This window comes from Danio aesculapii, chromosome 24 (genome assembly GCF_903798145.1).
Source record: "Danio aesculapii chromosome 24, fDanAes4.1, whole genome shotgun sequence".
Lineage (NCBI taxonomy): Eukaryota > Metazoa > Chordata > Actinopteri > Cypriniformes > Danionidae > Danio > Danio aesculapii.
This window is the reverse complement of record NC_079458.1, coordinates 41,341,674-41,367,532: the sequence shown is the minus strand read 5'-3', so window position 1 is coordinate 41,367,532 and position 25,859 is coordinate 41,341,674. Positions and strand designations below refer to the sequence as shown.

Genomic DNA, 25,859 nt, shown 5'->3' with positions numbered 1-25,859 from the left:
CCATGATAAAACGCTGTTCTTACAGACAGGGTGGCATTAAATCCCTGTCTCTCATGGCTAATTGCTTTAAAAACATACCGAAGCTGCTTAAGTTGACGATGCCTGTTCTGAAATCAGTTTCGCCATCTGAGAGCTCCATAAAACACAAGACACAGAGCGTACCTTTAATTAGATATTCTACTGTAATGCTGCTTCCAGCGAATCAGCCCACACGCTGCGGATGTGTGTGTGAAACCCGCTCTAATCCACAGCTTACCTCTCCGAACGCAGCAGCCCAAAATGAGTATAATGGCAAGTTTTAAATGGTGTTACAGTCTTATAATGACGGCTGATTTGAATACCTGAACACCTGTTCAAACACCTGCGCATAATCACGTTTGCTTGCATGTCGTATGTAGATCAGATGCTGCTGACAAGGCTTTTAAATCACTTTTTCTTTCTTCGCCATTACATTCAGATCCCTTCATTTGTTTTTTCGCTGTCTGCTAATTGAGAAAGGTACTGAACGCTTTGCAGAGTTGTGTGCGAGTTACAAATACACAAATTACTGTGATTTTCTCACACTTAAAAATGCTGGGATTCACACAATCCATTTGTTTTGGGAAAACTTGAAGGAATTAAGTTAACTTATTAGTTTTTACAAATTTAGTAGATTGAACATTAAACAATTAAGTTGTCTCCCTAAACAAAGTCAAGAGTTGTGTTGTTTCTTCTCAATTTAGATAAGAACAAACAGCAAACATCATTTTTGAGTGCAGGAGTTGTACTTTGCTTAGTAGAAAGCTTTAAAACTGCGCACTTGCACTCTTAGTTGAGTTCATTTTAGAGCTGTATCTGTATTTTTACTGAGATATTTTCTTTCAACCAGCAGACACTACTTTATAAGTTTATTTTATGTGTTCTCACATTAAATTAATCTCAGATTTTAAATGTTTCAGCCATGAATGCAAATAATGTAATGTACACTTGGAAACACCCACTAAAATGGCACTGATGTAAGCTACATTCTTAATCTGCAGAGAATGAGGAGGAGTAATTTTCAAGGCACTTAAAAACATTGCTCCTTATTCAAACTACCTGTTTAAAATGAGCTGAATCAACTCAATTTGTCAGTTTTTTGTGGAACAATTTATTTGTTTTATGTTAAATCTGCCTAAATTAGTAAAAATGATTAAGTTAACTTGTTGGTTTACAAATTTAAGTGAATTCAACAAAACAATTAAGTCGTCCCCCAAAAACCTCAAGAATTGTGTTGCTTTAGCTCATTTTTGATGGCTGAAATTGCACTTTGTCAAGTAGTTTTAAAACTGTGCACTCTCGCTCTTAGTTGAGTTCGCTGTATCTGTATTTTTACTGTGATATTTTCCTCCAACCAGCAGTCACTACTTTATAAGATTATTTTTAAGTGTTCTCACATTAAATTAATCTCAAATTTTAAATGTTTCAGCCATGAATGGCAAATAATTTAACTTACACTTAGAAACACCCTTAAAATGTGTAAGCTGCATTTTTAATCTGCAGTGTATAAAGAGGAGTCATTTTCACTCAAAAATGACTTGTTGAACTTACTTATTTAAAATGAGTTAAACAACACAATTCTTAAGTTTTTTGGAGGGACAACTTAATTGTTTTATGTTCAATCTACTTACATTTGTAAAAACGATTAAGTTACCTTAATCGATTTGTGTTGGAATAACATGAAGGAATTGTGTATTATTTACAGTGTAATACTCACTACACTAAAAAATAATAATAATTGTCCAAACTATCTATGTAAAATGAGCTGATTTACAATGAGAATTTTTTGAACGACTTAATTTAAATGTTCAATCATCTTAAATTTGTCAAAACAATTAACTTAATTTTGTTGGGACAATGTGAATGAAGTGTGTGGAAACCTGCATTTCTTTACAGTGTGCTCACTACTCTTTGGCTACTTTTACTCATACTTTGAATAGTGTTTACAATAGATATGTTTAATGTTTTGCACTACATTTATTGCCAATTAACTGCACTTGATTTTACTCCTTCCACCACTGCTCGTCACAGAGAATCCCTCCATCTGATCTGTTTGTTGTTCACACAGGACTTTACGGCCACCCATGCTGATAAACCAGTGTATTTGCTGGAGGAACACACCCAACACGGGGCCAAGAGTCTGGCCGAGCCCCAGTCGATATGTTTCAGACGACTGCGCTCCCTCCAGAGGAACCTTATTTCCAATCAGACACATCAGGAAGATGAGTTTAAGAAAACCAGCACTGAGATAATGGAATACTGTGGGAGACGTATTGATGTTATTGATGAGCCAAAGTGTGTGGGGTAAAACTGGGGGAAGGGAACCCACAGGAACATTTATTACTCAGAGGAGGCTCTTTTAGACTTCACAGGACTCAACTTTGTCAGAAAATGTTTCTATTAAAATCGCTTAAGGGAAGATATGTTAAATAAGAAGTCTATATAATAATATAATTTCCTGTACTGTTAAAAAAGCATTTAATTCACATGTACAATCACAGTTATAATCATATGTAAAATATAGGAAATGGGTGGATTTTGAAGCCAATGTGTTTATTACTATTATTATTTTTATTATTATATTTATTATTATTTTTATTATTATTATTATTATTATTATTATTATTTTGAAGTTGTATTTGTATTTTGTAATGCATTATTATTATTATTATTATTATTATTATTATTATTATTATTATTATTATTATTATTATTATTTTGAAGTTGTATTTGTATTTTGTAATGCATTATTATTATTATTATTATTATTATTTTGAAGTTGTATTTGTATTTTGTAATGCATTATTATTATTATTATTATTATTATTATTAATTAATTTATCTGACAAGTGAACAAATGTGGACGTTTGTGTAAACATGATCACTTTCATTTCACATGAAAATGTTACAAAATCCCAAAGGATTTTCCGTGAGGGTTAATAAATTGAATAATTTCTCATATATATATATATATATTACTGTTCAAACTTTTCACAAAGTACTGCATATTTTTAAGTACATTAAAGTGATAAAAACTCTTTTCAGCATTGATTAAAATCAGAAATGAGCTGCATTTTAAGATGCTTTCTGAAAGATCATGTGACAATAATAAATTGGCATAAATTCAGCATTGAAACACATGAATAAATTAAATTATTAAATGCATTCAAATAGAGAACTGCTATTTTAAATTGCAATAATATTTACAGTTTTTACTGAATTTTTGGTCAAATAAATACAGCCTTGGTGATCAGAAAAATAACATTGAAAGCTATTCAATAAATTAATTTCACTCTCCGAATAATATCATTGCTGTCTTAAGAGTTACAATTGGGATATTACAGCGATCTCACTTGCAATTGTTCTTTATATGGGAATAACTGCTCACAAAAGAGAAGATATGTTAAAGACCAAATACATATAATAAAATAATTTCCATAACTGTAAAAAAATATGTTAATATCCTTATTGAAATATAGGAAAGGGGTGTGTTTTTTTTAATTGACTTTAACATGTGATTGCATTGTGTGAAGGCAATGGGGATTTTCTGTAAAGGCTAATAAGTTCAATAATTGATCACATATAGTACTGTTCAAACATTAATGAGAAATACTGCTTATTTTTAAGGACATTTATTTCAGAAGTATCTATTAAATTGACCAAAAATGACATTTTTATGACTTTCTATACATCACAGACTTGTGAAAGGTAAATAAAACTTGTTTCAACGTATATTATAATCAGAAGAGAGCATCAAATCAGCATATTAAGAGTATTTCTGATTGAACATAACACTATAATGGAGTAAACTGGCATAAATTCAGCATTGAAAAACATGAATAAATTAAATTATTAAATGCATCTAAATGGAGAACGGCTATTTTTAATTGTAATATTATGTATTATGCATGTTTTGGTCAAATAAATACAGCCTTGGTGATCAGAAAGACAGCGGAAAATAAAGCTGATTTTGGAACTGTTCAATTGGTTCCTTTTGCTCTCTAAATAATTTCACTCCCGAGTAACAATTGGGATAATACCGCAGCGATCTCACTTGCAATTGTTCTTTTTTATGGGAATAACTGCTCACAAACGGACAATAAAGATTAAAATGGGACATCCGTCTCATCCTGAGGTCAGACTCTGGGTCACTCAGGGTCAATATTTACCCATGATGGACTGCACCTGTCCAGGGTCACGCACACACACACACACTTTCACATGCTTTCTCTCCGAGTGTTCACCTCAAACACAGGAAACACTTCTGAACAACAGGAAATGTCTGCTTATTGCCGTGACATCTCCAGATAAGACCAGCGTGAGTCTCTGGGGGCCGAACGAGAGACCCTGAAGGTCTACAAGTGTTATCAGCTGATCTGTCCTCTGACCGAGAGAGAAACAGAAAGGGCTTTCCCTCGCTCATGTCTCTCCTTATATGTTTTTGACTCTTCTAAAGCATTCAAACACTATCATGTGTGTGCAGATATTTCAGAAACATGCTAACATCCTTGTTCATCTGAGAAACAATGCTACAGTCAGTTATTCTGCTTTGAGGATGTGCGTTTCATTGTCTGTCTTTGATTTGATCTCTGTAGCTCCGCCCACTACTACTTTAGCCAATAATATTTCAGCAGCCCGGGTTGCCATGATGTAAAACAAAGTGTATTTTGTTTCAGTCATGAAGGCTCTTAATGAATGTGGCCAAACATGCGACCGAGTTATAAAAATGCACATTAGGTGGCTTTTAATTGGCAAATAATATAGATATTAAAAACATAAAAGCAGCTTACAGTGTAACACTTGATCATCAAGCACATTTGCTCCTGTTTGTGTCATCAATCTGGCAACCTGCATATGTTTAGTGTTATTGTCGTCAGAAGGGCTGGGTGAACAAAAACCTTGCTGGCAAAAACCTTGCCCGTACAATGCTTTGAATTCAGACTGCAATACTGGGTTCAACCACTAGGTAGGTCTCGATAAACAGGCATGCTTGCTATATGTTGATGTCGTCAATCTGGCAACATGTGTGCATGTCAAGTCATTATCAAAGGGTTCCAGGTGGAAAAAAAACATACAATGTTTTGAATTTGGACTGCAATACCTAGTTTAACCACTAGCTGTAAACCCTACTCTCTGCAACCAGGGGCGCAGGACAATTCTAAGGGCCCACGCCGTTTTGGGGGATACTATTAGGGGCCCACTGGAACTCCCACCCCCCAACCCACTCTTCATTTCCACATGCCACGGCCACTGTTTTCTTATTTAAAATTCTGTTTCTTTAGGAACTGCGTCACAAAATTAAAAATAAATAAATACAGTCGCAGCTTTCGGTTCATGATGGACTTAAATAGGCCTCTTTCGTCTCATAAAGTGGATGTTTGTGAATGTTTTCTCCGTACCCGTTTTGAAGATCTCGTAGCGGATGGAGAATCCGGCGCCATGAGTCTCGTAGTCGGACACAAACTTGATGAAGAGCTGGTTTCCCGAAGAGACCACCGGAGACGGAGCGATCTTTCCACAATATTTGCCCACCAGCTGCCCACTTTCATCCACACCGTCTCTCACTTCCACATAGTCATATCTGCAGAGAGAGAAACACACACATCGTCATTCATCTGAACATTTACCATCACAGCAGTGACTAGGTTGTTTGGGGAACTGTGTGTGTGAGTGTGCATGTGCGTGCACCTGACCAGAGGTGAAAAGAGTAAAATATTCTACTCAAGTAAAAGTACTACTACTCCCCCGTTGCATTACTTTTTCACTTAATTAATTAATTAATTAATTATTTTTTCCACAGTAACGGATATGATTTAAAATGTAGCGAAGTACAATACTTGAGGCAAAACACACTTAAGTAAAAGTAAAATTACAGATTTTAAGCGCTACAAATTGTACAAATTCACAAAAAAACCCTACTCAATTACAGTAACGTGAGTAAACGTAATGCGTTACTTTCCACCTCTGCACCTGACTATCCTTATGCTGTCTTAAGAGCTCAAATTCTTCATAAATGTCACTGAAACAAACTAACGTGTGTGTGTTTGCTAAAAACAGGCGGAAAAATTGCTGCATATGAATGCTAGAAGATTTTAATACCCAAAAACATTTGACAGAATACGCATGTTTGGACAACCTTTAAACTTTAAAGCATTTTAGATGCTGATGATCATTAATCACATCATAACCGTCTTGTAAAAAGGGCCCATAAGAGATGATAAAAAATGCATTAAAAAATGTAGATTTAAAACATTAGATATGATCTTCAGTTCAATATAAAGTGCCTCCTGCCAATGTATTTTTAAAAACATCCATCCTCGTGCTCTCAGTGTTATAATCATGTCTACACCATGATGCCCCACGAAAGAATTCATGAATGAGAGTGAAGCGATGCAACTGATGCGGGTAGGTCACGTGATCGTGACAAAATGGCAGATGTAGTACGTCTGAATTCCATTCATACTGTATAGAAAGTACTTTTATAACGGTACATTTAAATTCAAACGCAGTTCTTACTGAGTGGTAGGCAGTTTCGGATGCAGCCGTAGTCTTGATAAAACATGTATTATGGTGAGAAATGCTTGACAGTAGTTGAAAGAGTGAACCTAGAGTGTTATGGACATTTTCAGGAATATATATTTTTTATTTATTTTTCTTCGGCTTAGTCGCTTATTTATCAGAGGTCGTCACAGCGGAATGAATCGCCAGCTATTCCAGTATATGTTTTACACAGTGGATGCACTTCCAGCTGCAACCTAGTACTGGCAAACTCCCATACACACACACACACACACACACACTACAGCCAATTTAGTTGATCAATTCCCCTATAGCGCATGTGTTTGGACTGTGGGGGAAACCAGAGCACCCGGAGGAAACCCATGACAACATGGGGAGAACATGCAAGCTCCACACAGAAATGCCAAGTGACCCAGCCAGGACTCGAACCAGCAACCTTCTTGCTGTAGGGCAACAGTGCTAACCACTGAGCCACCATTCTAAAAACAATCACTAGGTTGTGTGTGGACGAGTGAGTCCACCTGACTATACTTAATTGTTACTGAAACAAACTAACGTGTGTGTGTGTGTGTTTGCTAAAAACCGAGCAGATAAATTGCAGCATATGAATGCTGGAAGATATTAATACTCAAATACATTTGACAGAATATGCTTGTTTAGACAACCTTTATATTATGAGAAGATGTACAGTAGGTGTTGCTTATACACACACACACACAAACACACACACACACACGCTCCAGTTGTCCTCAAAGTAGAATTTCAACCCTAAAGCTATTGGCTTGTGCTGCCACATAATAGAGTCGCGACAGTTTGCAGCACGTGCACACACAAAAACCCACATGCACACACACACACATGCTAATATTGTGTCTGTAACACAAGACGAGAGTGGGTGGGTGGTCCTGCCTCAGCTGAAAACCTAAAGCTGAAGTGAACTCCCGTCTGTCTTGAGTCTGTTTGTGCGAAACACTCTGCATACTGATCAAATAATGCTGCATTTCAATCCAGCGCGGGATGATTGACAGCAGGGTCTTGTTTCCATGGCATTTAATCACCCCTGACACCCGGAACGGCGGGAGGAAAGGGGAGCAAAGCATCATGGGGAGCTGAACGGTTTATTTCTTTTCAAAGAATCGCGGTTTGGTTTCTTGAAACTCATCAGGGATGCAAAACCAAAATCTGGCTAATGCATAATATCAATTCATTAAACGGAGAGGAGCGCTACAACACTGATCAACAGATTTATGTGCATGATATGAAAACCCCCCCGCTCTGGGAAATGGACTGTTCCACCTGCTACACATACAGTTGATACAGTCAACTATTTACCAGATGATGTTGAACAGATTCAGGAAATTTTCACAGTATTTCCCCTAATATTTGTTCTTCTGGAGAAAGTCTTCTTTGTTTTATTTCGGCTAGAATAAAAGCAGTTCTTAATTGTTTTAAAGCCATTTTAAGGTCAATATTATTAGTCCCCTTATACAATATTAGTTTTGGATTGTCTCCAGACAATGACTTGCCTAATTACCCTAACTTTACCCTAATTAACCAGCGTCAGGATGTGGATGCACTGGGGCGCTGTTTTTGTACATGTCAGTGTTTAAGAATAGATTACATCAAAAACGGCACGAGTAATCTTGACAAACTATACATCAGTCTAAAGCTACAACCCTCAAGCAGCCATTGTAGCTAATTGTTTTTCAATGAGAGAATGTATTTGCTAAATTTGTGTAAGTCATACAGAAAACACTCATCAGATATGGAGTAAGGGCTGGGTCGATAAACGATATTATATCGAATCGCCATAAAATTTATGTCGATAACAATGATGAGCTGTGGACTTTGATCTAAGAGCCGATCACACAGCAGAAATGTACAACAATGGGAATCTAAAAACAATGGGAATCTGAAAGTGTGTTGATATTGGAGATGTGTTGAATTTTCGGCCACCGAAAAGTATTGCCCGGAAATATTATCCTATTCAATGGACCCTCTAAATTTTGTGGCTTCAGTCATTGTTGGGGTACTCTTTTAAATCTAGAAGCATTACCAACTTATTTCTAAGCATATATATAGAGTTATCAATCACTATGGAAAAGAATTATCGAGATTGCGTTTTTGCCATATCTCCCAGCCCAATATGGAGTACATACTTATCATTGTAAGTGATAAGGGTTCATTTCGAAAGGTAAGAATCCTCAGAATAACATCCCATCAAACACATTAGTCCACCATCACACGAGTGTTGAATTATGAATGGTTATTCATTTGTTTATGTCATCATTTCTTCCCTAGACCTGTTGTTTACATTGTTTACTGTTACTCACGGGCAAAAATAGTGTCTTTCTAGTAAAAAAGTCTGACAATGTCATAGCGTACAGTGTCACAAACAAAATGAGACCACAAACTGAATAAAAAGTCAGTTATAGTTATTAAAATCTAAACAAAGCAGTCGTGTGTTTTAATGTTCTGCATATGCTGTCAGAGAATTTAGCCAGTAACTTACTTTCCAGTATGACTGATGGAGAATTTAGCCAATGGGTGCATGATCTTTTAAAATATGGTGATGTTTATTCATCTATTGGACATGCTGTTGTTTTATTGTGAAGATGACGTGGATGAAGACTTTTTTGTTTTGGATTGTCTCCAGAACAAACCACTGTTATACAATGACTTGCCTAATTACCCTAACTTTACCCTAATTACCCTAGTTAAGCTTTTAAATGTCACTTTAAGCTGAATACTAGTGTCTGGAAGAATATCTAGTCTAATATTAAGTGCTGTCATCACGGTAGAGATAAAATAAATAAATGAATGAATGAATCTTCTCTCTGATAAACAGAAATCCGGGGAAAATAATAATTCAGGAGGGCTAGGAAATGTGTGAAACTGTAATGAAGGCAGACGGCAGAATGTATGTCTGTGTGTCAGTGTGTCCAGAGGGTTACGGGAAGCGTTAAAATTGGGCCACGTCTCATACTGTGCGTTCAGTGTTATAAAGGTGGGTTTGTTTCACACCGTTGGGGACGGCATGAGTGTGTGCGTGTGTGTGTGAATGGTTGGGACGAATATGAGAAGCGTGCCGCTCTGAAATTGTGTCCCCTGAGGGGCCGGTAATGTAGAGATGACTTCACCCGTGTCTCTGCGCTTGGCTGGTCTGATGGAGGAGAGCTGGAAACTCCATCAGTCACAGCACAGAAGAGAGACGCCACCGCTCTAATGCTACACATACACTCCACACACATTTAAGCGGACAGGTAAAGACAGGCCATGCCGGAGTAAAACACCACACTCTGCGCTGGCATTTACACTCTTAAAAAATATGGGAAACCCAATTGTTGGGGTTAAAAATAGACATTTAGTCAGCACCAATAGCCTAGGGGTTAAATGCACTGACATTTAGCACCATGGTGCTCACGGCGACCAGAGTTCGATTCCCGGCTTGAGGGAACCGGCCTTGCCGACCATTCCCTTCTCTCTGCTCCCAATATTTTCCTGTCTGTAACCTGTTCTCTCTCAACAAAAAATAATTATATAAAAAAAAAGTCTCATTTAAATTGAATTGAAAGGAATTCATTTTGTAACTGGGTTTGAAATGTAAAGTAAAAAAATCCAAATAATTGATTATTAAAAATTAGATAAATGCAATCAGAGTCTGAAATAAATGAGAAATGAGAACTGAAATTAACAAAAATGCCTCACAAATTTAAAATTAAACGGCACAAGATGATGCTGCACAGTTAGAATTAAACTTAATAATAAATGTGAACTTCATTATTAAAAAATGCTGTGTTTTTGTAACCCAATGTTGGGTCAAATATGGACAAATGCATATATTGTGTTAAAAAGTGTGGTTTAAATTTAACTGAGGAAAAAAATAACCCAATGTTGGGCTTGTCCATCTTTTTATCCAACACTGGGTTTTAAACAACACAGGATTTTTAGAGTGTACAGAACGCCCAAAAATGCCAAATAATTGATTATAATGAATGAAATAGATCCAACAGTTGGGAATTAATGGGTACCTGAGCACTGAAATGATCAAAAAATGGCACACAAATGTAAGATAAAGGGGAGCAAAATTATGCTGCACGATTGAACTTAAACTTATGAAAAAATACTGGGTGGTCTCTAGCCAAATAGTTGGGTCAAACATGGACAAACCCATCTACCTTGTTAAAAAGAGCTATTTAAATTGAACTGAAATTGTTTACATTCGTGTCATTATATTTAGATCTGTGCATGGTCAGATTTCTTTTCAATTAAATTGAGGTCACTTAACTGGAGACCCTTATGACTCTTATTATCAGTGTAAATATATCAGTGTATAATGGTTAAGGCTAGTTTGAATCAATTGGACCACCCTTAGGGGGAATAAAGCAAATAAAAATAATTATATTGTATTTATTTTTGATTTTATATTAGATTTTATTGTGTAAACACACATTTTTTTAACTTTACTAGTACTACAACACATGCCACTGTCTACATTTTTGTTTAAAAATCTATACTTGAATAACGTTAACATATAATGCTTTAAAAATAATAAACAGATATTAAAAACAAATACTCCATTTCTAAATAAATATTGATGCATCTATTCTTTTTTAGTGACTCAGAAAAACATGAGCATAACAAAAACAAACACACGTGCAAACACAAACAGCCCCACTGGCCTTTTCAAGCAACATGACGTTTGCGGCGTGATGACCTCACTCTGTTTGGCCTGGGTCTACCGTTTTGTGCTCGCTGCCATTTTTTTGCCTGCTGTTCTGTTTTTTATTCCCTGCCCTCTTCCTCTTAAGGCCAGCTGTGGAAACAGAACTCATGCACCCACACAAACAAGCTCTGTTCTCCTCTTCTGCTTTATCAGTCTGTACCTTCAGTCTCATCATGCTACATTTACACAGGAATCCAGCCAATGCACTTACGGCTTTTTACTCACTGCCTTCACAGCACAGTGGCCATAAAACACAGTCATTAACTCTCCCAAAGACTTCTTTTGTTTTCTGTCATCATCCTGGCTTGCCTAGGATTCTGCTAAGCCTGAGTAACCTAACACAGGTCAAATGATACAGAGATCTGAGGGAAAAGTTTAGATTGATCATCAAGATCATTATGTTAGATCAGTTCACATATAACCAAAGTCCAAATGAATCTACATGGTCACTACCATTAGAGTGAAAATACAATTTGGTACCCATGTGAAAAAAATACTATAGTAATTTATAGTGTTTTTGAACTATACTATTGTATAGTGTAATATACTGTGTGTATTACAGTGTTTCATACTCTTTGTTAATGCTTCAGCATACTGTTGTATTAAATATAGCGAACTGATGAACTATAATGTGGTGTCTACTACAGTAAACTGTGGTGTATTGTGGTATAATATACGCTATAGTTGTAGAAAACTACAGTATTGGGTCATTTGTTTATATTACTGTAGTTGTTATGTTACCATGGTAACTATATATAGACCACAACACAATAATTCAAGTACTTTACTGTAGTATTTATTCCATGTGGGGTGTTTATATCTATCTAACCCAGTAATCAAATAAGGTTGTTCCAGATGTAGAAATGAATGGTACCAGAATTTCTTACCGTATTTAATTTAATTTGTACCTTTAAGACCACCGTGAGAATGTAGAGTCTTATTTGTCAAGTTTAATTTCATTTCATTTAGTCTTTGAGCCACTGTTTACATTGCAGACTACAAAAATATGCACTATGTGGAAATATGATATCAATTTGTAGACTTTAAAGGCACAGTATGTGATTTAGTCCACTAGAGGGCGTGTATTCACAACAAACAACAACTTAGTTTGATGAAGCAATGACTGAGTGTGGAATCATGGGAGTTGTGGTCTTCGTAAAGAGTGTTAAAAGTCTTAAGGCCTTTATTTTGTGATGTAGAGCTGTAACAACTTTATCAAGCAAGCACTTGCTCTCTGATTTTAGAGGTAGATTATCACATCTCGTAGGAATGTTGTTACAGCCACCCAATACAGTATATACAACATTGGCCATACTTTATTTTAAGGTGCAATTCTTGATTTAACGAAACATTAACTGTGATTTTGGCCTCAATAAACTCCTTGTTATTAATAGTCAATAAGGCAGTAGTTGGGTTTAGGTATTAAGTAGGATTAGGGACTCTCTCATGGTCACCCACTGAAGCTAAGCAGGGTTGAGCCTGGTCAGTACCTGGATGGGAGACCACATGGGAAAGCTAGGTTGCTGCCGGATGTGGTGTTAGTGAGACTAGCAGGGGGCGCTCAACCTGCGGTCAGTGTGGGTCCTAATGCCCCAGTATATTGATGGGGACTTTATACTGCACAGTGAGTGCCGTCTTTCGGATGAGATGTTAAACCAAGCTCCTGACTCTCTGTGGTCATTAAAAATCTCTGGATGTCCTTCGAAAAAAAGTAGGGGTTTAACCTCTGCAGCTTGGCCAAATTTGCCCTTAATGGCCTCCTAACCATTCCCATATAATAATTGGTTTCATCACTCTGTCTCCTCTCCACCAATCAGCTGGTGTGTGGGGGGCGGTCTGGCCCAATATGGCTGCCATCACGTGATGGATAAAGAGATCCTCCCAATGTGTAAAGCACTTTGAATGTCCAGAAAACACTATATAAATGTCAGGAATTATTTTTAATCAAATTAGGATTGAATCAGTACTAATAAACAGACAATATATTAATAACAGGCAGGTAATAAGCCACTAAGTAATAAAGAGAATTGGTCCCTATACTGTAGTGCTACCTCAATATCAAAATCTCTTATGCTGATGATACACAAGGCAACTTTTTGAGCAATATTGCTAGGCAATTTTGCCTTCTTTCCTATTAAAAATGGACAACAATATTGTATCTGTAAACCTTTGCCCTAATTACTTGTCCTGTGTCTCACCTGGTTTTTCATTTATAGCATCATTTCCCAAAGTTAGCCAGCAACATTACTCAAAAGGTTGCACTGTGTAGCATCAGCATTACTTGACTAAGCAAGAACATCCAAGTCCCAACCAAACTCACTCTTCAAAAGCCGTGCATTTGCATGTTGAATGGAGGATTGGTGCGAATACATCTGGGAAAGGTGCAGTAATGTGTGAAGATCTTTGACAGTAGCGTCCCAGCTCAAGATGGAGAGCATCAGTCTTGTTCAGATGCGTCTGTTCTGGTAATTTCACCCCGCTCTTATGTTTAGCTGAATGACACACACATATTCACAAACGCACACACAGATATTCTCTCTCTCTACTTTAAATCCCACCCAGGTAAACCCAAGCGTGACCAGACTTTTGAAAAATTGATGCAGGCGTTATCCAGCCAAAGATTTGGGGGGGTTAAGAAGTGGTTTCCTCCTCAGTGGTGCCGTGAGAATCAAAGGTGTGTTATCAGATTTCAGCAGTCAGTCTGAAAATCACACAACCGTAGTCACATCGGAGGGAATATTATACCGTACTACACGACATCCTCTTCACTGTCCCTTTGAAAAGCGCCAGGCTTCTTCTTTACATGCATGTAAAGTCTTTTCACTTTCAGAAATCTTGTTTTTTTGTGTTTTTGTTCAGGCGCGGCACTTGTTCCCTAACACAGATGGACCTTGTAAAGCTGGAGTGGGAGGTATTAGAAGAAGATGCAGATGGAGCTGCAGTAGTCGCCTCAAGGCTGCTTACAAAAAAAAAAATGGCTTTAAGTATGCTAGCCACATTCTCATTCCTGTTTTTAAAGACTACTCGGCATAGGCTTTCATTCTGTAAACTGAGTGGATGCTGAGCGCCAACTTGGCCCTGTTTAATCATCTGCAGGGCATTATGGGATTGACTGCAAAGGGTATTTTACATTCAGAAAAAATCCGTATCTGAAATCACTCCCCTATATGCTTAAATAGCGCACTGTTTGAGGGAGCAACCATTTCTAATGGTGTCCTAATGCGTAGTGGATGATCTGAAGTGAACTCAATCAATCCCACAATGCACTGCAATAACAAGTGTGTAACCCATGTACACTCAACAGCAAGAAAATACCCATAATGCACTAAGATTTCACACGCCGAATGAATTTCTGTGTCTAACCACTAGATGGCGTATACAATGGAATCCTATTAGTGTACGTTTCTAATTATCATTTCATTAAAGTGTATATGTTGTATACAAGACAGAAATCAAAATATGTTGTTTCGTTACTAATAGAAAGCGTTAAATGACTAAAAAGTGTATTCTACTCAGTTGTGCGCATACGTTTTTATGTGTATTTTATGCGTATGCACATCTTGTTGTTTACATTTAACAATTTTTAATGCGACTGATCAAAATTTGCATAAAATACGCGGATGGAAACATAGCTAGTGTACATTTCTGCACTATTTCTACACTCAAATTATTATTTAATTATTAAATTAGCAACACAGAAATCAAAATACTTTGTTTCATTACTAATAGACATCTTGCTAAGTAAATATCACAGAGTCTTAACAAGACGTGTAAAATCCAACCCATCTGAGGGATTTATCAACCAACAAATCAAACAAAATCAAATCCCTTCAGTGCACTCAGTAGTGCTCCAATTCCCTCACTTGTTTACATTCACTCCTTTAAGATAACTATATTAGGGGACTAATGTAGGGGATAGTGAATGAGGGTGATTTCAGATCCAGCAAAAGACTTTTTTTTTTCCCAGAGTGCTTTGTGTAGAACAGTATTTGTTCATCTATTTCTTTGAGAAGTTGCGGGGGTCTGGATCTGCGAGATGGAGTTTGCTGTTAACAGAGCAAGTAAAGCAACAGGGACCAATTTTAAAATGGAGTTTGGCCCCTGAAGCCAAGAAGAAAGGTGTAAAGCATTTTCATCAAGTACAGAGTCCCAATTTCTCAGAGCAGACACCTCTCCACCTGCCGCGGGTCTATAAGCATGCTCTCGCTCCACCCGGTCTCCGCCTGCTTCGTTTTATGACCCCAGAAGAGACAGCAGACAGATTGCTTTTAATGTCCTCCCTCCCTTTCTGTCTGTCTGCTCTGCCTTCGACCTCACTGACTGTTCAGAATCTTTCGGGATACACAACTGGACTGATGTTAGGAACTGTGAGGCCCCGTCTAACAAATACACACACATGCACATACAAACACGATGGTATTATTGGCATGCAAGGACTCTTTATAGTCCTAATGTATTTTATACTAAACCCAACCCTCAAAATCTGAATGTCAAAAGCCCCCATTGAATATATCTTTAAGCATCTTGAATCATGAGGACACTGGGCAAGTCCTCGTATACCAAGTCATACCCATGTCATTATACAAATTTCCTTGTAAACCACTAAATCAAGTAGACACACATTGGTTTTAGTGGTTTACAAGGACTCTCCATAGGTGTAACATGTTATACAGTAATAAACGCTTATTATATAGCCTTACCCCCTATACCCAGCCCAATTTTGATTTGATTTTGGGTCAAAAGACACAATTTAATATGATTTTTTAGCATTTTGAATTACGAGGACATCAGGTATGTCCTCATAAACCACCCTAATAGAGTACATCTAGGTCATGCCCATGCTATTATACAGTCTTCTTGTAAACCACCAAAACAAGTACACACACACACACACACACACACTGGTTTTGGTTTACAAGGACTCTTCATAGGCATAACATATATAAAACTGGCTAAATATGACTGTCAAAAGACCCCATTAAATACAATTTTTAAATATCTTGCATTATGAGCACATCAGTCATGTCCTTGTAAACCACCTTACAGGATGATTGGAGTATGGATGGAGTACAACCAGGTCATACCCATGTCATTATACAGATTTCCTTATAAACCACCAAAACAAGTACACACACACAAAGACACATTGTTTTTGGTGGTTTACAAGGACTCTCCGCAGGTGTAACATTTTATACAGTAAAAGACAGTTGGTTATATGGCTCTACCTCTATACTAATTAAATAAATACAAATGTTATGTATCTCGAATTATAAGGACATTCAACCAGTCATGTCCTCATAAACCACCTTAATATATTACAACTAGGTCATACCCATGTCATTATACAAATTTCCTCGTAAACCAAGTACACACACACATACACAGATATATTTATGGGGACCTCCCATAGACCATTTTTTTTTTTACTGCTCAGACGGTATATTCTCTTCCCCACTCAACCCTACTCCTAAACCAACCCTCACGGGAAACAATCTGCACGTTTATATTTGCAAAATACTTAATTCTCTGTGATTTATAAGCCACTTTCCTAACGGGGACCAAAAAATGTCCCCAAAAGGTCAAAATTAACTGGTATTGCTATACCTTTGGGGACATTTGGAATACAAGGCACACACACACACACACACACACAATAATAGTAGTGAAAATAGCCTGCCAATCCAAGAGGGAAATTAAACCAAAAAGGATGAATCTAATTCTCGGAGCCCTTCGCTTCACTGCCTCGCAATGTTAGCAGACAAGTGTGTCTGCAGGGATAGTAATGGCCACGCAATCCAGAACAGTCAGATGGGAAAAGTAGCTCTTATTTGCACGCCTGGGGTTAAGACAATCAAGAACAAGCTAACAATTTATCATAGACTCACAGCGCTGTTACCTACACCCCATAAGCATAGGAAATGAAATATGACCAAGGTGACGCCAATCTCTGGCATGATCTACAATAGAGCAGATCACTTTATCCATCACTACTGGGAAAGATTGGGTTCGACGTGCCCTTTTGCAAACAATCACTCTTTTCTCATCTCTTCCTTTCAGAGGAGGGGATGTTCAAGTCATCATTGTCCTAAAGAAAGAGCATTTGATAGCAGTAGAGCTCTTATTTTGGAAGTTTTCTTTTGTTTCTAGACGAAATATCTAAAAATTCCTAAATCAAGAAGCTTTTTGTTGACGAGTAAAACATAATGAGTCTCATTCACCAATCAATCATACACACAAATTGGTAACGCTTTAGATTACAACACGCTAACTGCACTTCTCTGTAAGTATAGTATAAGTATAAAGAACATATGTGCAGGTATAAGGGTACAAACTGTAATGCTTGTGTAATAATAACCTGTAATAAACTGTGCACAGTACACTGTAAATTCTATTTACTTCCAGGGTTCATTGCGTGCTGAATATATTGTTGTTACCCCCTTATTACCCAAACATTACCTACTAAATTGAAAGGTCATCCATGATTGGCAGATTGGTAGTCTGAGTTAAATGAGCCCAGCCTGAAGTCTGTGTGATGGTCTGGTGCAAAGTAATAAGGTCAGAAAGTTTGGTCCAATGTTAAGTCTATGGGACTTTTCTGATTTTTCCAGGTCATTTTTTGGAAAACCGCAAGTCACATCCGTTTTTATAGCAACCAGAGTCAGACCTGTTTGGAGTTAGTTGTAGCTTGAACAGTTTAGGAGGAGATGTGTTTAGAAATTAGTCTCAGAAGAAGACATTTATGTAATACAAGGGTGTACTCACACTATGTACAGTTGCCTTGAACTGTGCCGAAGCATGCTTGTCCCCCTTCCCCTCTCCCCCAATGACCTGCACTCACATTGCATTTTACATTCTGAGCCGGAGCACGCTTCCATCATCGATGATGTGACTGTTCAGTTTAACAGGAAGAGAAGTGCTCTCGCTCAGCATGGCGGACAATGCTTTAGTTATAGTGCTTTGTATTATTTTAGTCGTTTGGGATGCAGTAACAGTCAAATATTTAGCTCAACAGATCCAGCACTTTTGACGCTTAACGCATAAATGTCCTCAGCACGTATTAGGAGGTTTGCTGAAGGTGCAGCTGTCATGCAGTGAGGGGTTTGTGTCTTTAATAAACTACGACAGTTCACTTTGATTGACCAGTAAGAATGATTAATAAATCCATATCAAATATTTCCTTACATGTGATGCCGCATCTTCAGTTTCAGGCTTAGCCATGCTTTGCATTCACACTACAAGCCTAGCATGCCAAAGCCCAACTGAACCACGCTCTGGCACACCTCTTCCAACCAGCTCATGGCCAGCCAACTGAACCACGCCTGGGCCCGATTCGGAACACTCACACTTGTCAAACAAACCAAGATACACACCCAGGCACAATTCGGATAGCCTAGTGTGGATGCATCCAATATAGTACACTATACATAGTGTGTGTTACCTTTCTCAAGCCACCATTACAAGACAGAACCTCTAATTAACAAAGGCATTGACGGTTTCTTAATATGCATTCTTAAGTGATTTTGCATCCTCGTGTTCATGTAGTCATCATCAACCGTTCAGTTCCAATACCATGCACGTTTGTTTGTTCTGTCATGGTTACCAGTTCAGAAACCACGACAGAACCCTGATGCGTTCTTAATATTGAAGATGCATCGATGCAGACTTCAGTACTCACGCTAGAAGTCCCACAAGTCATTGCAGCTGAATAAAGGAGGTGGGAAGTGCAGTATTTTTAATTTTAAAGTTCCAAGACATCTCTTATTTATCTCAAGAGTTTCCCTAAATGAAACGGTGAAAGTAAACATTAACATGAAAAAAAAATCATAATAAGAGCATAAACACATTAGGGCAGGGGTGTCCAAACTCGGTCCTGGAGGGCCGGTGTCCTGCAGATTTTAGCTCCAACTTGCCTCAACACACCTGCACAGATGTTTCTAAAAAGCCTAGTAAGTGCTTGATTAGCTAGCCCAGGTGTGTCTGATTGGGGTTGGAACTAAACTTTGCAGGACACCGGCCCTCCAGGACCGAGCTTGGACATGCCTGCATTAGGGTGTTTATTTACTGAATTTCATATTAAAATCTGTTTTATTAGTTTTGTGCAAAGTCTATTTGTAAGGCTTTTTTGCATGTTATATATACAGAAACTGATCGTTGTATTAAAGCTGTATTGTTTTATTAATTGTTCCATTAAACATGCCTGAAGGTTACATGATTATCTGTGAATTTCTCACAGGACGTGTTCTGTGTTCTCACAGTCTCCCGAGTTCTTTCAAGGCTTCTAACTTGGCAAGACTAATCTCCACAAGAAGTCCGTTCTCTGCGTTCTTGGAATTGAGAAGCAGCCCTTGTTTTGCTGTGAGGCTGTAAACCATTGAGGGACTCTGACACAGGAAAATCATGTGCAAAAAAAATCCCAACACACCGTCACTTAGACACCCATGCTGAGCAAGGTTAACGTTTTGCACGAAGCTAGCTGGATTTTTTCTGTTTTAACAGCACAAGCCTTTAGGGGACAAGGCAGCAGCTCGCTCACCAAAACTGTCCACCGTTCTCCATAGCATGTGACAAGCGTTAACCAAGCCAACGGTAATAGGCTCCTGCAGCCGCAAGCTGCGTTTGGAAGGATAATAACCTCGCTGCTGTCACTCAAAACGCTGGTGAGACCGACACACACACACACACAAAAAGGAGTTGGGGTTGAGACCAGAGTCCGTTACAACAGTACAGAGAATGAAAACTGTCCCTGATGGAGTTATTAGTTTACATGTGACTACTGCAGCGTGCAGAGGGACGGCTATGACTGCAGGCTACTGCTATGAAGGCAGTTTGGAGCTTTATGATAACCGAGTAACGGCTTAGTGGTGCTTTTGTTTATTTTGGCCTGTCTCTATTGAAATGACTGGTTGAAACAGGTTTAAGTTTATTTGTATAGCACTTTTCACTATGATGTTCTTAATGAGAAACTCGCTCTATTGAAAAGGGCATCACTTTTGGTTGCTGCTAGAAGGGATACAGCAGCAGCGAGGATTATTTACACTTGAAAAATCCTGTTTGTTCAAACCACTTATATAAAATGAGGCTAAACCACACAACTTTTGAGGTTTTTGGAGGGGCAACTTATTGTTTTATGTTCAATCCACTTACATTTGCAGAATTGTACAAGTCAACTTAATCTGTACATGTTTTCCCAACTTAAATACAGCATTTGTTTTACAGTGTAGTTTTTCTTCCTGACCCTAAATGATCAGAATAGCACCATTTATAAAAGGGTGGTAAAGGGTGTGGACATGTCCAGCGGTTCAATACTTTTCAATCCTGCAAAAGTAAATTACAGCAGCCCAGCCCTAGTAGCCACAATCTTGGAGAGGTCTCGGGCATCACGCTTAATCTTTCAGACGTATTTTTAGATGCTAATCAATTTGAAATGGGTGCGGTGCAGGAGACCACGCCACACGCTTTCATAAACGGCAATTATGATTAACAGTGATGGATTTAGTGTGTCCGCTTTCATTAGCACTGCTAATTAGGCTGTACAGAGAGAGAGAGAGACGCGGATTCCCAACAATCACATTAATGAATTCCAGTATTTTGAGGGAATTACTGCAATACTGCACCGCTAGCAGTTTCACTACAGGCTTTATTAGGAAAATATCCCTGTGGAAGAGGTAGCAGTAAAGGATGAAATAAAACAGCAGCAAAAGATGAACGCTATTACAGCACTTTTTAGTTGAAGCTTTGAAAATTGCAATCAGAAGTGAAACAGCATTAGCAAAGATCTTCTTTCTTTGTTCATACCTCTGAGACAATCACTTGACTGCAAAAAACCCCAAAACACTTCAACTTTTTATCTTGTTTCTAATCAAAATATCTAAAAATTCTTAATTCAAGAAGCATTTTCTGGGCAAGTAAAAAATATTGTCTTGTTTTCAGAAAAACACGTCAAAATTAATCGAGTTTTTGCTTTACACAAGCTAAATAATCTGCCAAATTGGGTAAACAAAATAATCTTGTTTTTGGCTTGAAATAAGATGAATTTATTCCTGACTGATTATTATCCTTGTTTAACCCTCTGGGGGTCTAAGAGGATTTGGGGGCCTTTGGATATGCTCTGACATTTGTGCTTATTGCCACAATGATATGCAACAAAGATGGATGTATATGCTTGCATTACCAAAAATAATGAAGATTATGCATGGTTAGTATGCTTCATAGAAATAAAAGTCACAGAAACAAAGCAAAAAACACACTAAATATTAATAGACTTTTGGAAAAAAATATTTGGCTAAAATATTTACAACAAAATCATGTAAAAATCCTTAATTTCACTCTTTCTGAAGCAAGAATACAATGTTTTTGTACCATTTTTTTGTCACGAGGGGAGTATGCAAGGGGACTCATCCTTAGGAGACCGAGGAACCTCCCCAATCAATGCTAATGTTGGGTAGGAGGTGGTCACTAGCCTGAAGGAAGTAATGTGAGAAGTTTAAAAAAAGACAGCTCATATTGTCTGTGATACAGAAGACCTCAGTGGCTTAAAGGTCACATGAAATTAAAATAAAGATGTAAGTATCAGTATTGTTTGTTTTTATGATATCTATAATCTAGTGCACACCAAAATTTAGAAGACATAAAACTAATTTAAACATGTAAAGCTTGTAGTTTGTCACTCCCACCTAAATAGATCAAAGGGTTTATTCACGTCACCTCATACCTTGAGTTTTTCATTACATCTTCTGACCAATTAAATGCTCTGTAGTGTCTGACATGCTCCGCCCCCTTTAAGATGCTTCGCATTTAATGCACCTGACCTCAACCTCTCTCACTAGCACAGCAGTGAAACAAAATGCTATTGGCTGTTTTTTTTAAAGGGGAGGAGCTACACTATGTCCCGCCGGTTGAGATAATGTCAAACATCAAATAAAAATGCACATTTGAAAGCACTTAATGGGATCTTTAAAGGAAAAACTTTCATTTCAGTTTTTTTTTTTCTGAAAACAAACCAGTATTTTGAATGATCTAGAATAGAGATGCCCAAAGTAGGGCCCGCAGACTCAAGTTGGCCCACGGTAACCTTTGATTTGGCCCTCCATACTATCTGAGAAGAGTGGGAGCACGATGGGGAATTTCCGAGGGAATGTCTTTAACAGAGATTGTCATTTCTAATTTAACATAACTATGTTTTTTAACTGCTGAGCTACAAAAAACAAACTGAAATTAAAAGTTTTAATTAAATGTTATGAATGAATCAGATATAAAAAATGAAATACAGAAACTTAATGCATAGCGACATTGCAGAAGACATCAGCAAGCGAATCAAGGCAAAGCATATTTTTAGTGTTATAAATGGGATTGTTCATGTTTTAAATTGTAAGATTTTAATTATAAAATGTACAAAAATGCATAATTTTAATAAAATTCAAGTATTTTAAATATAATAAATTAATATTAAATAAATTAGTATGATTTTTGTGTGAAACTTTATGTGCTGTCTGCCGTCTTGACCAGCTCTCGTTGAAAGAAGAGACAGTACGGTCTCAATGTGATCTCCTGGCTAAATTAGGGAAATAATAGTAATAATAGTGTTAAAGTAATAATGTAATGAATTATATAATTAATAATAATAATAAATTAGTAAATTACATTGACAACTTAACGGTTTGGTGTATTTAGCTCTGGCCCACCACTATTATTCAAGTTTAGTTTTTGGCCCTTGATAAGACAAGTTTGGGCACCCCGGATCTAGAAAATGTTTGATTTTTGTTTCCAGTGTTGTCCTCCCTTCTGACTAAATCCAAACATGTTAATTTTCGGTCAGGAAAAGCGAGGAGAAGGCAACAAGACAAAGAGGACACTGTGGTGCTACCACTACATTATTAATTCCCCTCTACAATGATGCACGTCAGCAAACTATTCAGTTTCCTTTCACTCCATCATCCGCCACTGTCCATTAAAGCAATGTTGCTGGAAAACAGAAAGCTTTATAGTTTGGAATTCGAAGAAACACAGAAAGCATATTAGCCCACAAAATGCCCTCATTTAGACTCCAACATCCTGTTCTCGTTTTGAGGAAGGAGCAAGAGCAATTAATTAGAGTTCTGCCCAGGGGGCAAGATGGCTAATATGCATTTACTGATTAAGTGAAACGCGTACACTAAGCGAGCCGCAGCGTAGAGCTCGGTTAGGCTACATCAGAGTGCCACACTTCTGCTAATGTACCAATCCCAAATGATTGAGTATAAACACAGCTGAAGGAGCTCGAGGAAGTTCTGTCATCAGGATGGATATCTGTGTATCATCATCCACTGACAGGATATGATGAGGAGCTGAGCTAAATTGGCTTAATTTTACCTCCGAGATTTAGCCTCAACATAACACTGACATGGTGAAGGAAGCTGCTGCAAACTTGCTGCAATTTTGGAAAAATAAGTCATGAGCTGGATGAGAGTTTAAATGGTGTTGAATGGTTCATGAAATATGTAAAAGCTGCGGCTATATGAGCGCTAAGATGAACGCAATGTTGGGTCATTGTTTAATCGATCAGAGGAATTAAAAATCAATGCTGTATGATTTTAGATCTTATAATAGTTTTCAGCTAAAGATATATTTCATATCATTAATGTTTAATCTAGGGCGGCACAGTGGCTCAGTGGTTTGCACTGTGGCCTCACGGCAAGAAAGTTGTTGGTTTGAGTCCCGGCTGGGTCAGTTGGCGTTTCTGTGTGGAGTTTGCATGTTCTCCTTGTGGGTTTCCTCCGGGTGCTCCGGCTTCCCCTGCAGTCCAAACACATGCGCTATAGGGGAATTGGGATGAACTAAAATGCCCGGTGTGTATGTGTGTGTACTGTATGTGAGTGTATGGCTGCATAAAACATAAACTGGAACAGTTGGCGGTTCATTCTGCTGTGGTGACCACTAATAAATCTAAGCTGAAGGAAAACGAATGAATGAATGAATAAACAGTCTAAAATAAACAGTTTTCAGTCGTATATTGTTGCTTTTGAATTGCATTATAGGACCTTGATCTTTCCTCCAGCAACTTTTAATGTGGAAAAGTTTAGAAAAGTGACGTTTATTGTCATTTTTATGAGTTTGAAGTGATATATTGTCGGTGCTGGTGTTGTAAATTGTGGTTCAACACCCTGGTAATAACCCTGCCAGTGCTTTTTTCTGTTATTTCCCCTACTTAATCCTCTATATACTATTCCTTATGCAATACTGTATGTTGGTTCAAACTACTAAAATATCAAAGTTAAACTGCACAGTTGAACTTTCATCATCAAAAATCAACAGAGATTAAATGTCCCATAATGCAATTCGTAACTGTAAATAAACAGAAACTACCATGAATCATCAAACACACTGCCTGACAAAAGTCTTGTCGCCTATCCAAGTTTTAGGAATAGCAAATAATAACTTGACTTCTGGTTGATCATTGTGTATCAGAAGTGTCTTATATGAAAGGTAAAGGCCTCTAGATTATGCTTGATTTACCACAATAAAATCTGATCATGTCTTGATTATTAATGATTTGATTAGGACAGTAAGGTCTGACTCTGCTTAGACTAAAGTCTCATCACTGAACCTTCAATAATGACCAGTATAGAATATGTGCTCATGCTGCAGTGGAAACAGAATGAATATTGTGTCTGACTCCATCATGAGCTTGGAGGACTGCATCCATACATCTCTGCAATGACTCAAATCACTGATTAATAAAGTCATCTGGAATGGCAAAGTAAGCCTTTTTGCAGGACTCCCAGAGTTCATCAAGATTCTTTGGATTCATCTTCAATGACTCCTCCATCTTACCCCAGACATGCTCAATAATATTCATGTCTGGTGACTGGGCTGGTCAATCTGGTCGCACCTTGAGTTTCTTTGCTTTCAGGAGCTTTGATGTGGAGGCTGAAGTATGAGAAGGAGCGCTATCCTGCTGGAGAATTTGCCCTCTCCTGTGGTTTGTAATGTAATGGGCAGCACAAATGTCTTGATACCTCAGGCTGTTGATGTTGATCATCCACTCTGCAGATCTCTCACACGCCCCCATACTGAATGGAACCCCAAACCATGATTTTTCCTTCACCAAACTTGACTGATTTTCATGAGAATCTTGGCTCCATGTGGGTTCCAGTAGGTCTTCTGCAGTATTGGTGATGATTGGGATGCAGATCAACAGATGATTCAGCAGAGAAATCCACCTTCTGACACTTTTATTGGATTTACTATTACTATTTTTTTAAGGTAAGTGGTTGCAAACAAGTTATATGGGCTGAATTTAAACAAATTAAATTTAGTAATGTTAAAAACTTAGTTTGTTTCAATTCAGCCCATATAAATGATTTGCAACCACTTACCTTAAAAATAGTAATAAATCCAATGCATCATTTTTTTAGCGTAACGAATATTTATTTTTTACAGTGTGTATCCAATTTCATAGTATCAAAACATCACATCATTTCATCAATATCATTCCTCAAGCGAGAACAAAAAAAAATCCACTTTAGTTCATGAATAGGACAATGGAAAAAGAAATTGCACTATACGGTGTTGAGGGGACACAGGTCTTCATTCGGTCTCTGTCAGGAGCCTATTTCAC

General features: G+C 37.6%; 1 protein-coding gene across 2 annotated transcripts in view; it reads right to left on the bottom strand.

Moving 5' to 3' along the window:
* nrp1a (neuropilin 1a) overlaps nt 1-25,859 on the bottom strand; it is a 142,608-nt gene that overhangs the window by 90,447 nt on the left and 26,302 nt on the right. For both annotated transcript variants that reach the window (XM_056450351.1, XM_056450352.1), the window contains exon 3: nt 5,418-5,599. In XM_056450351.1, the coding sequence (XP_056306326.1) occupies nt 5,418-5,599 (182 nt within the window). The remainder of the gene's footprint in view (nt 1-5,417; nt 5,600-25,859) is intronic.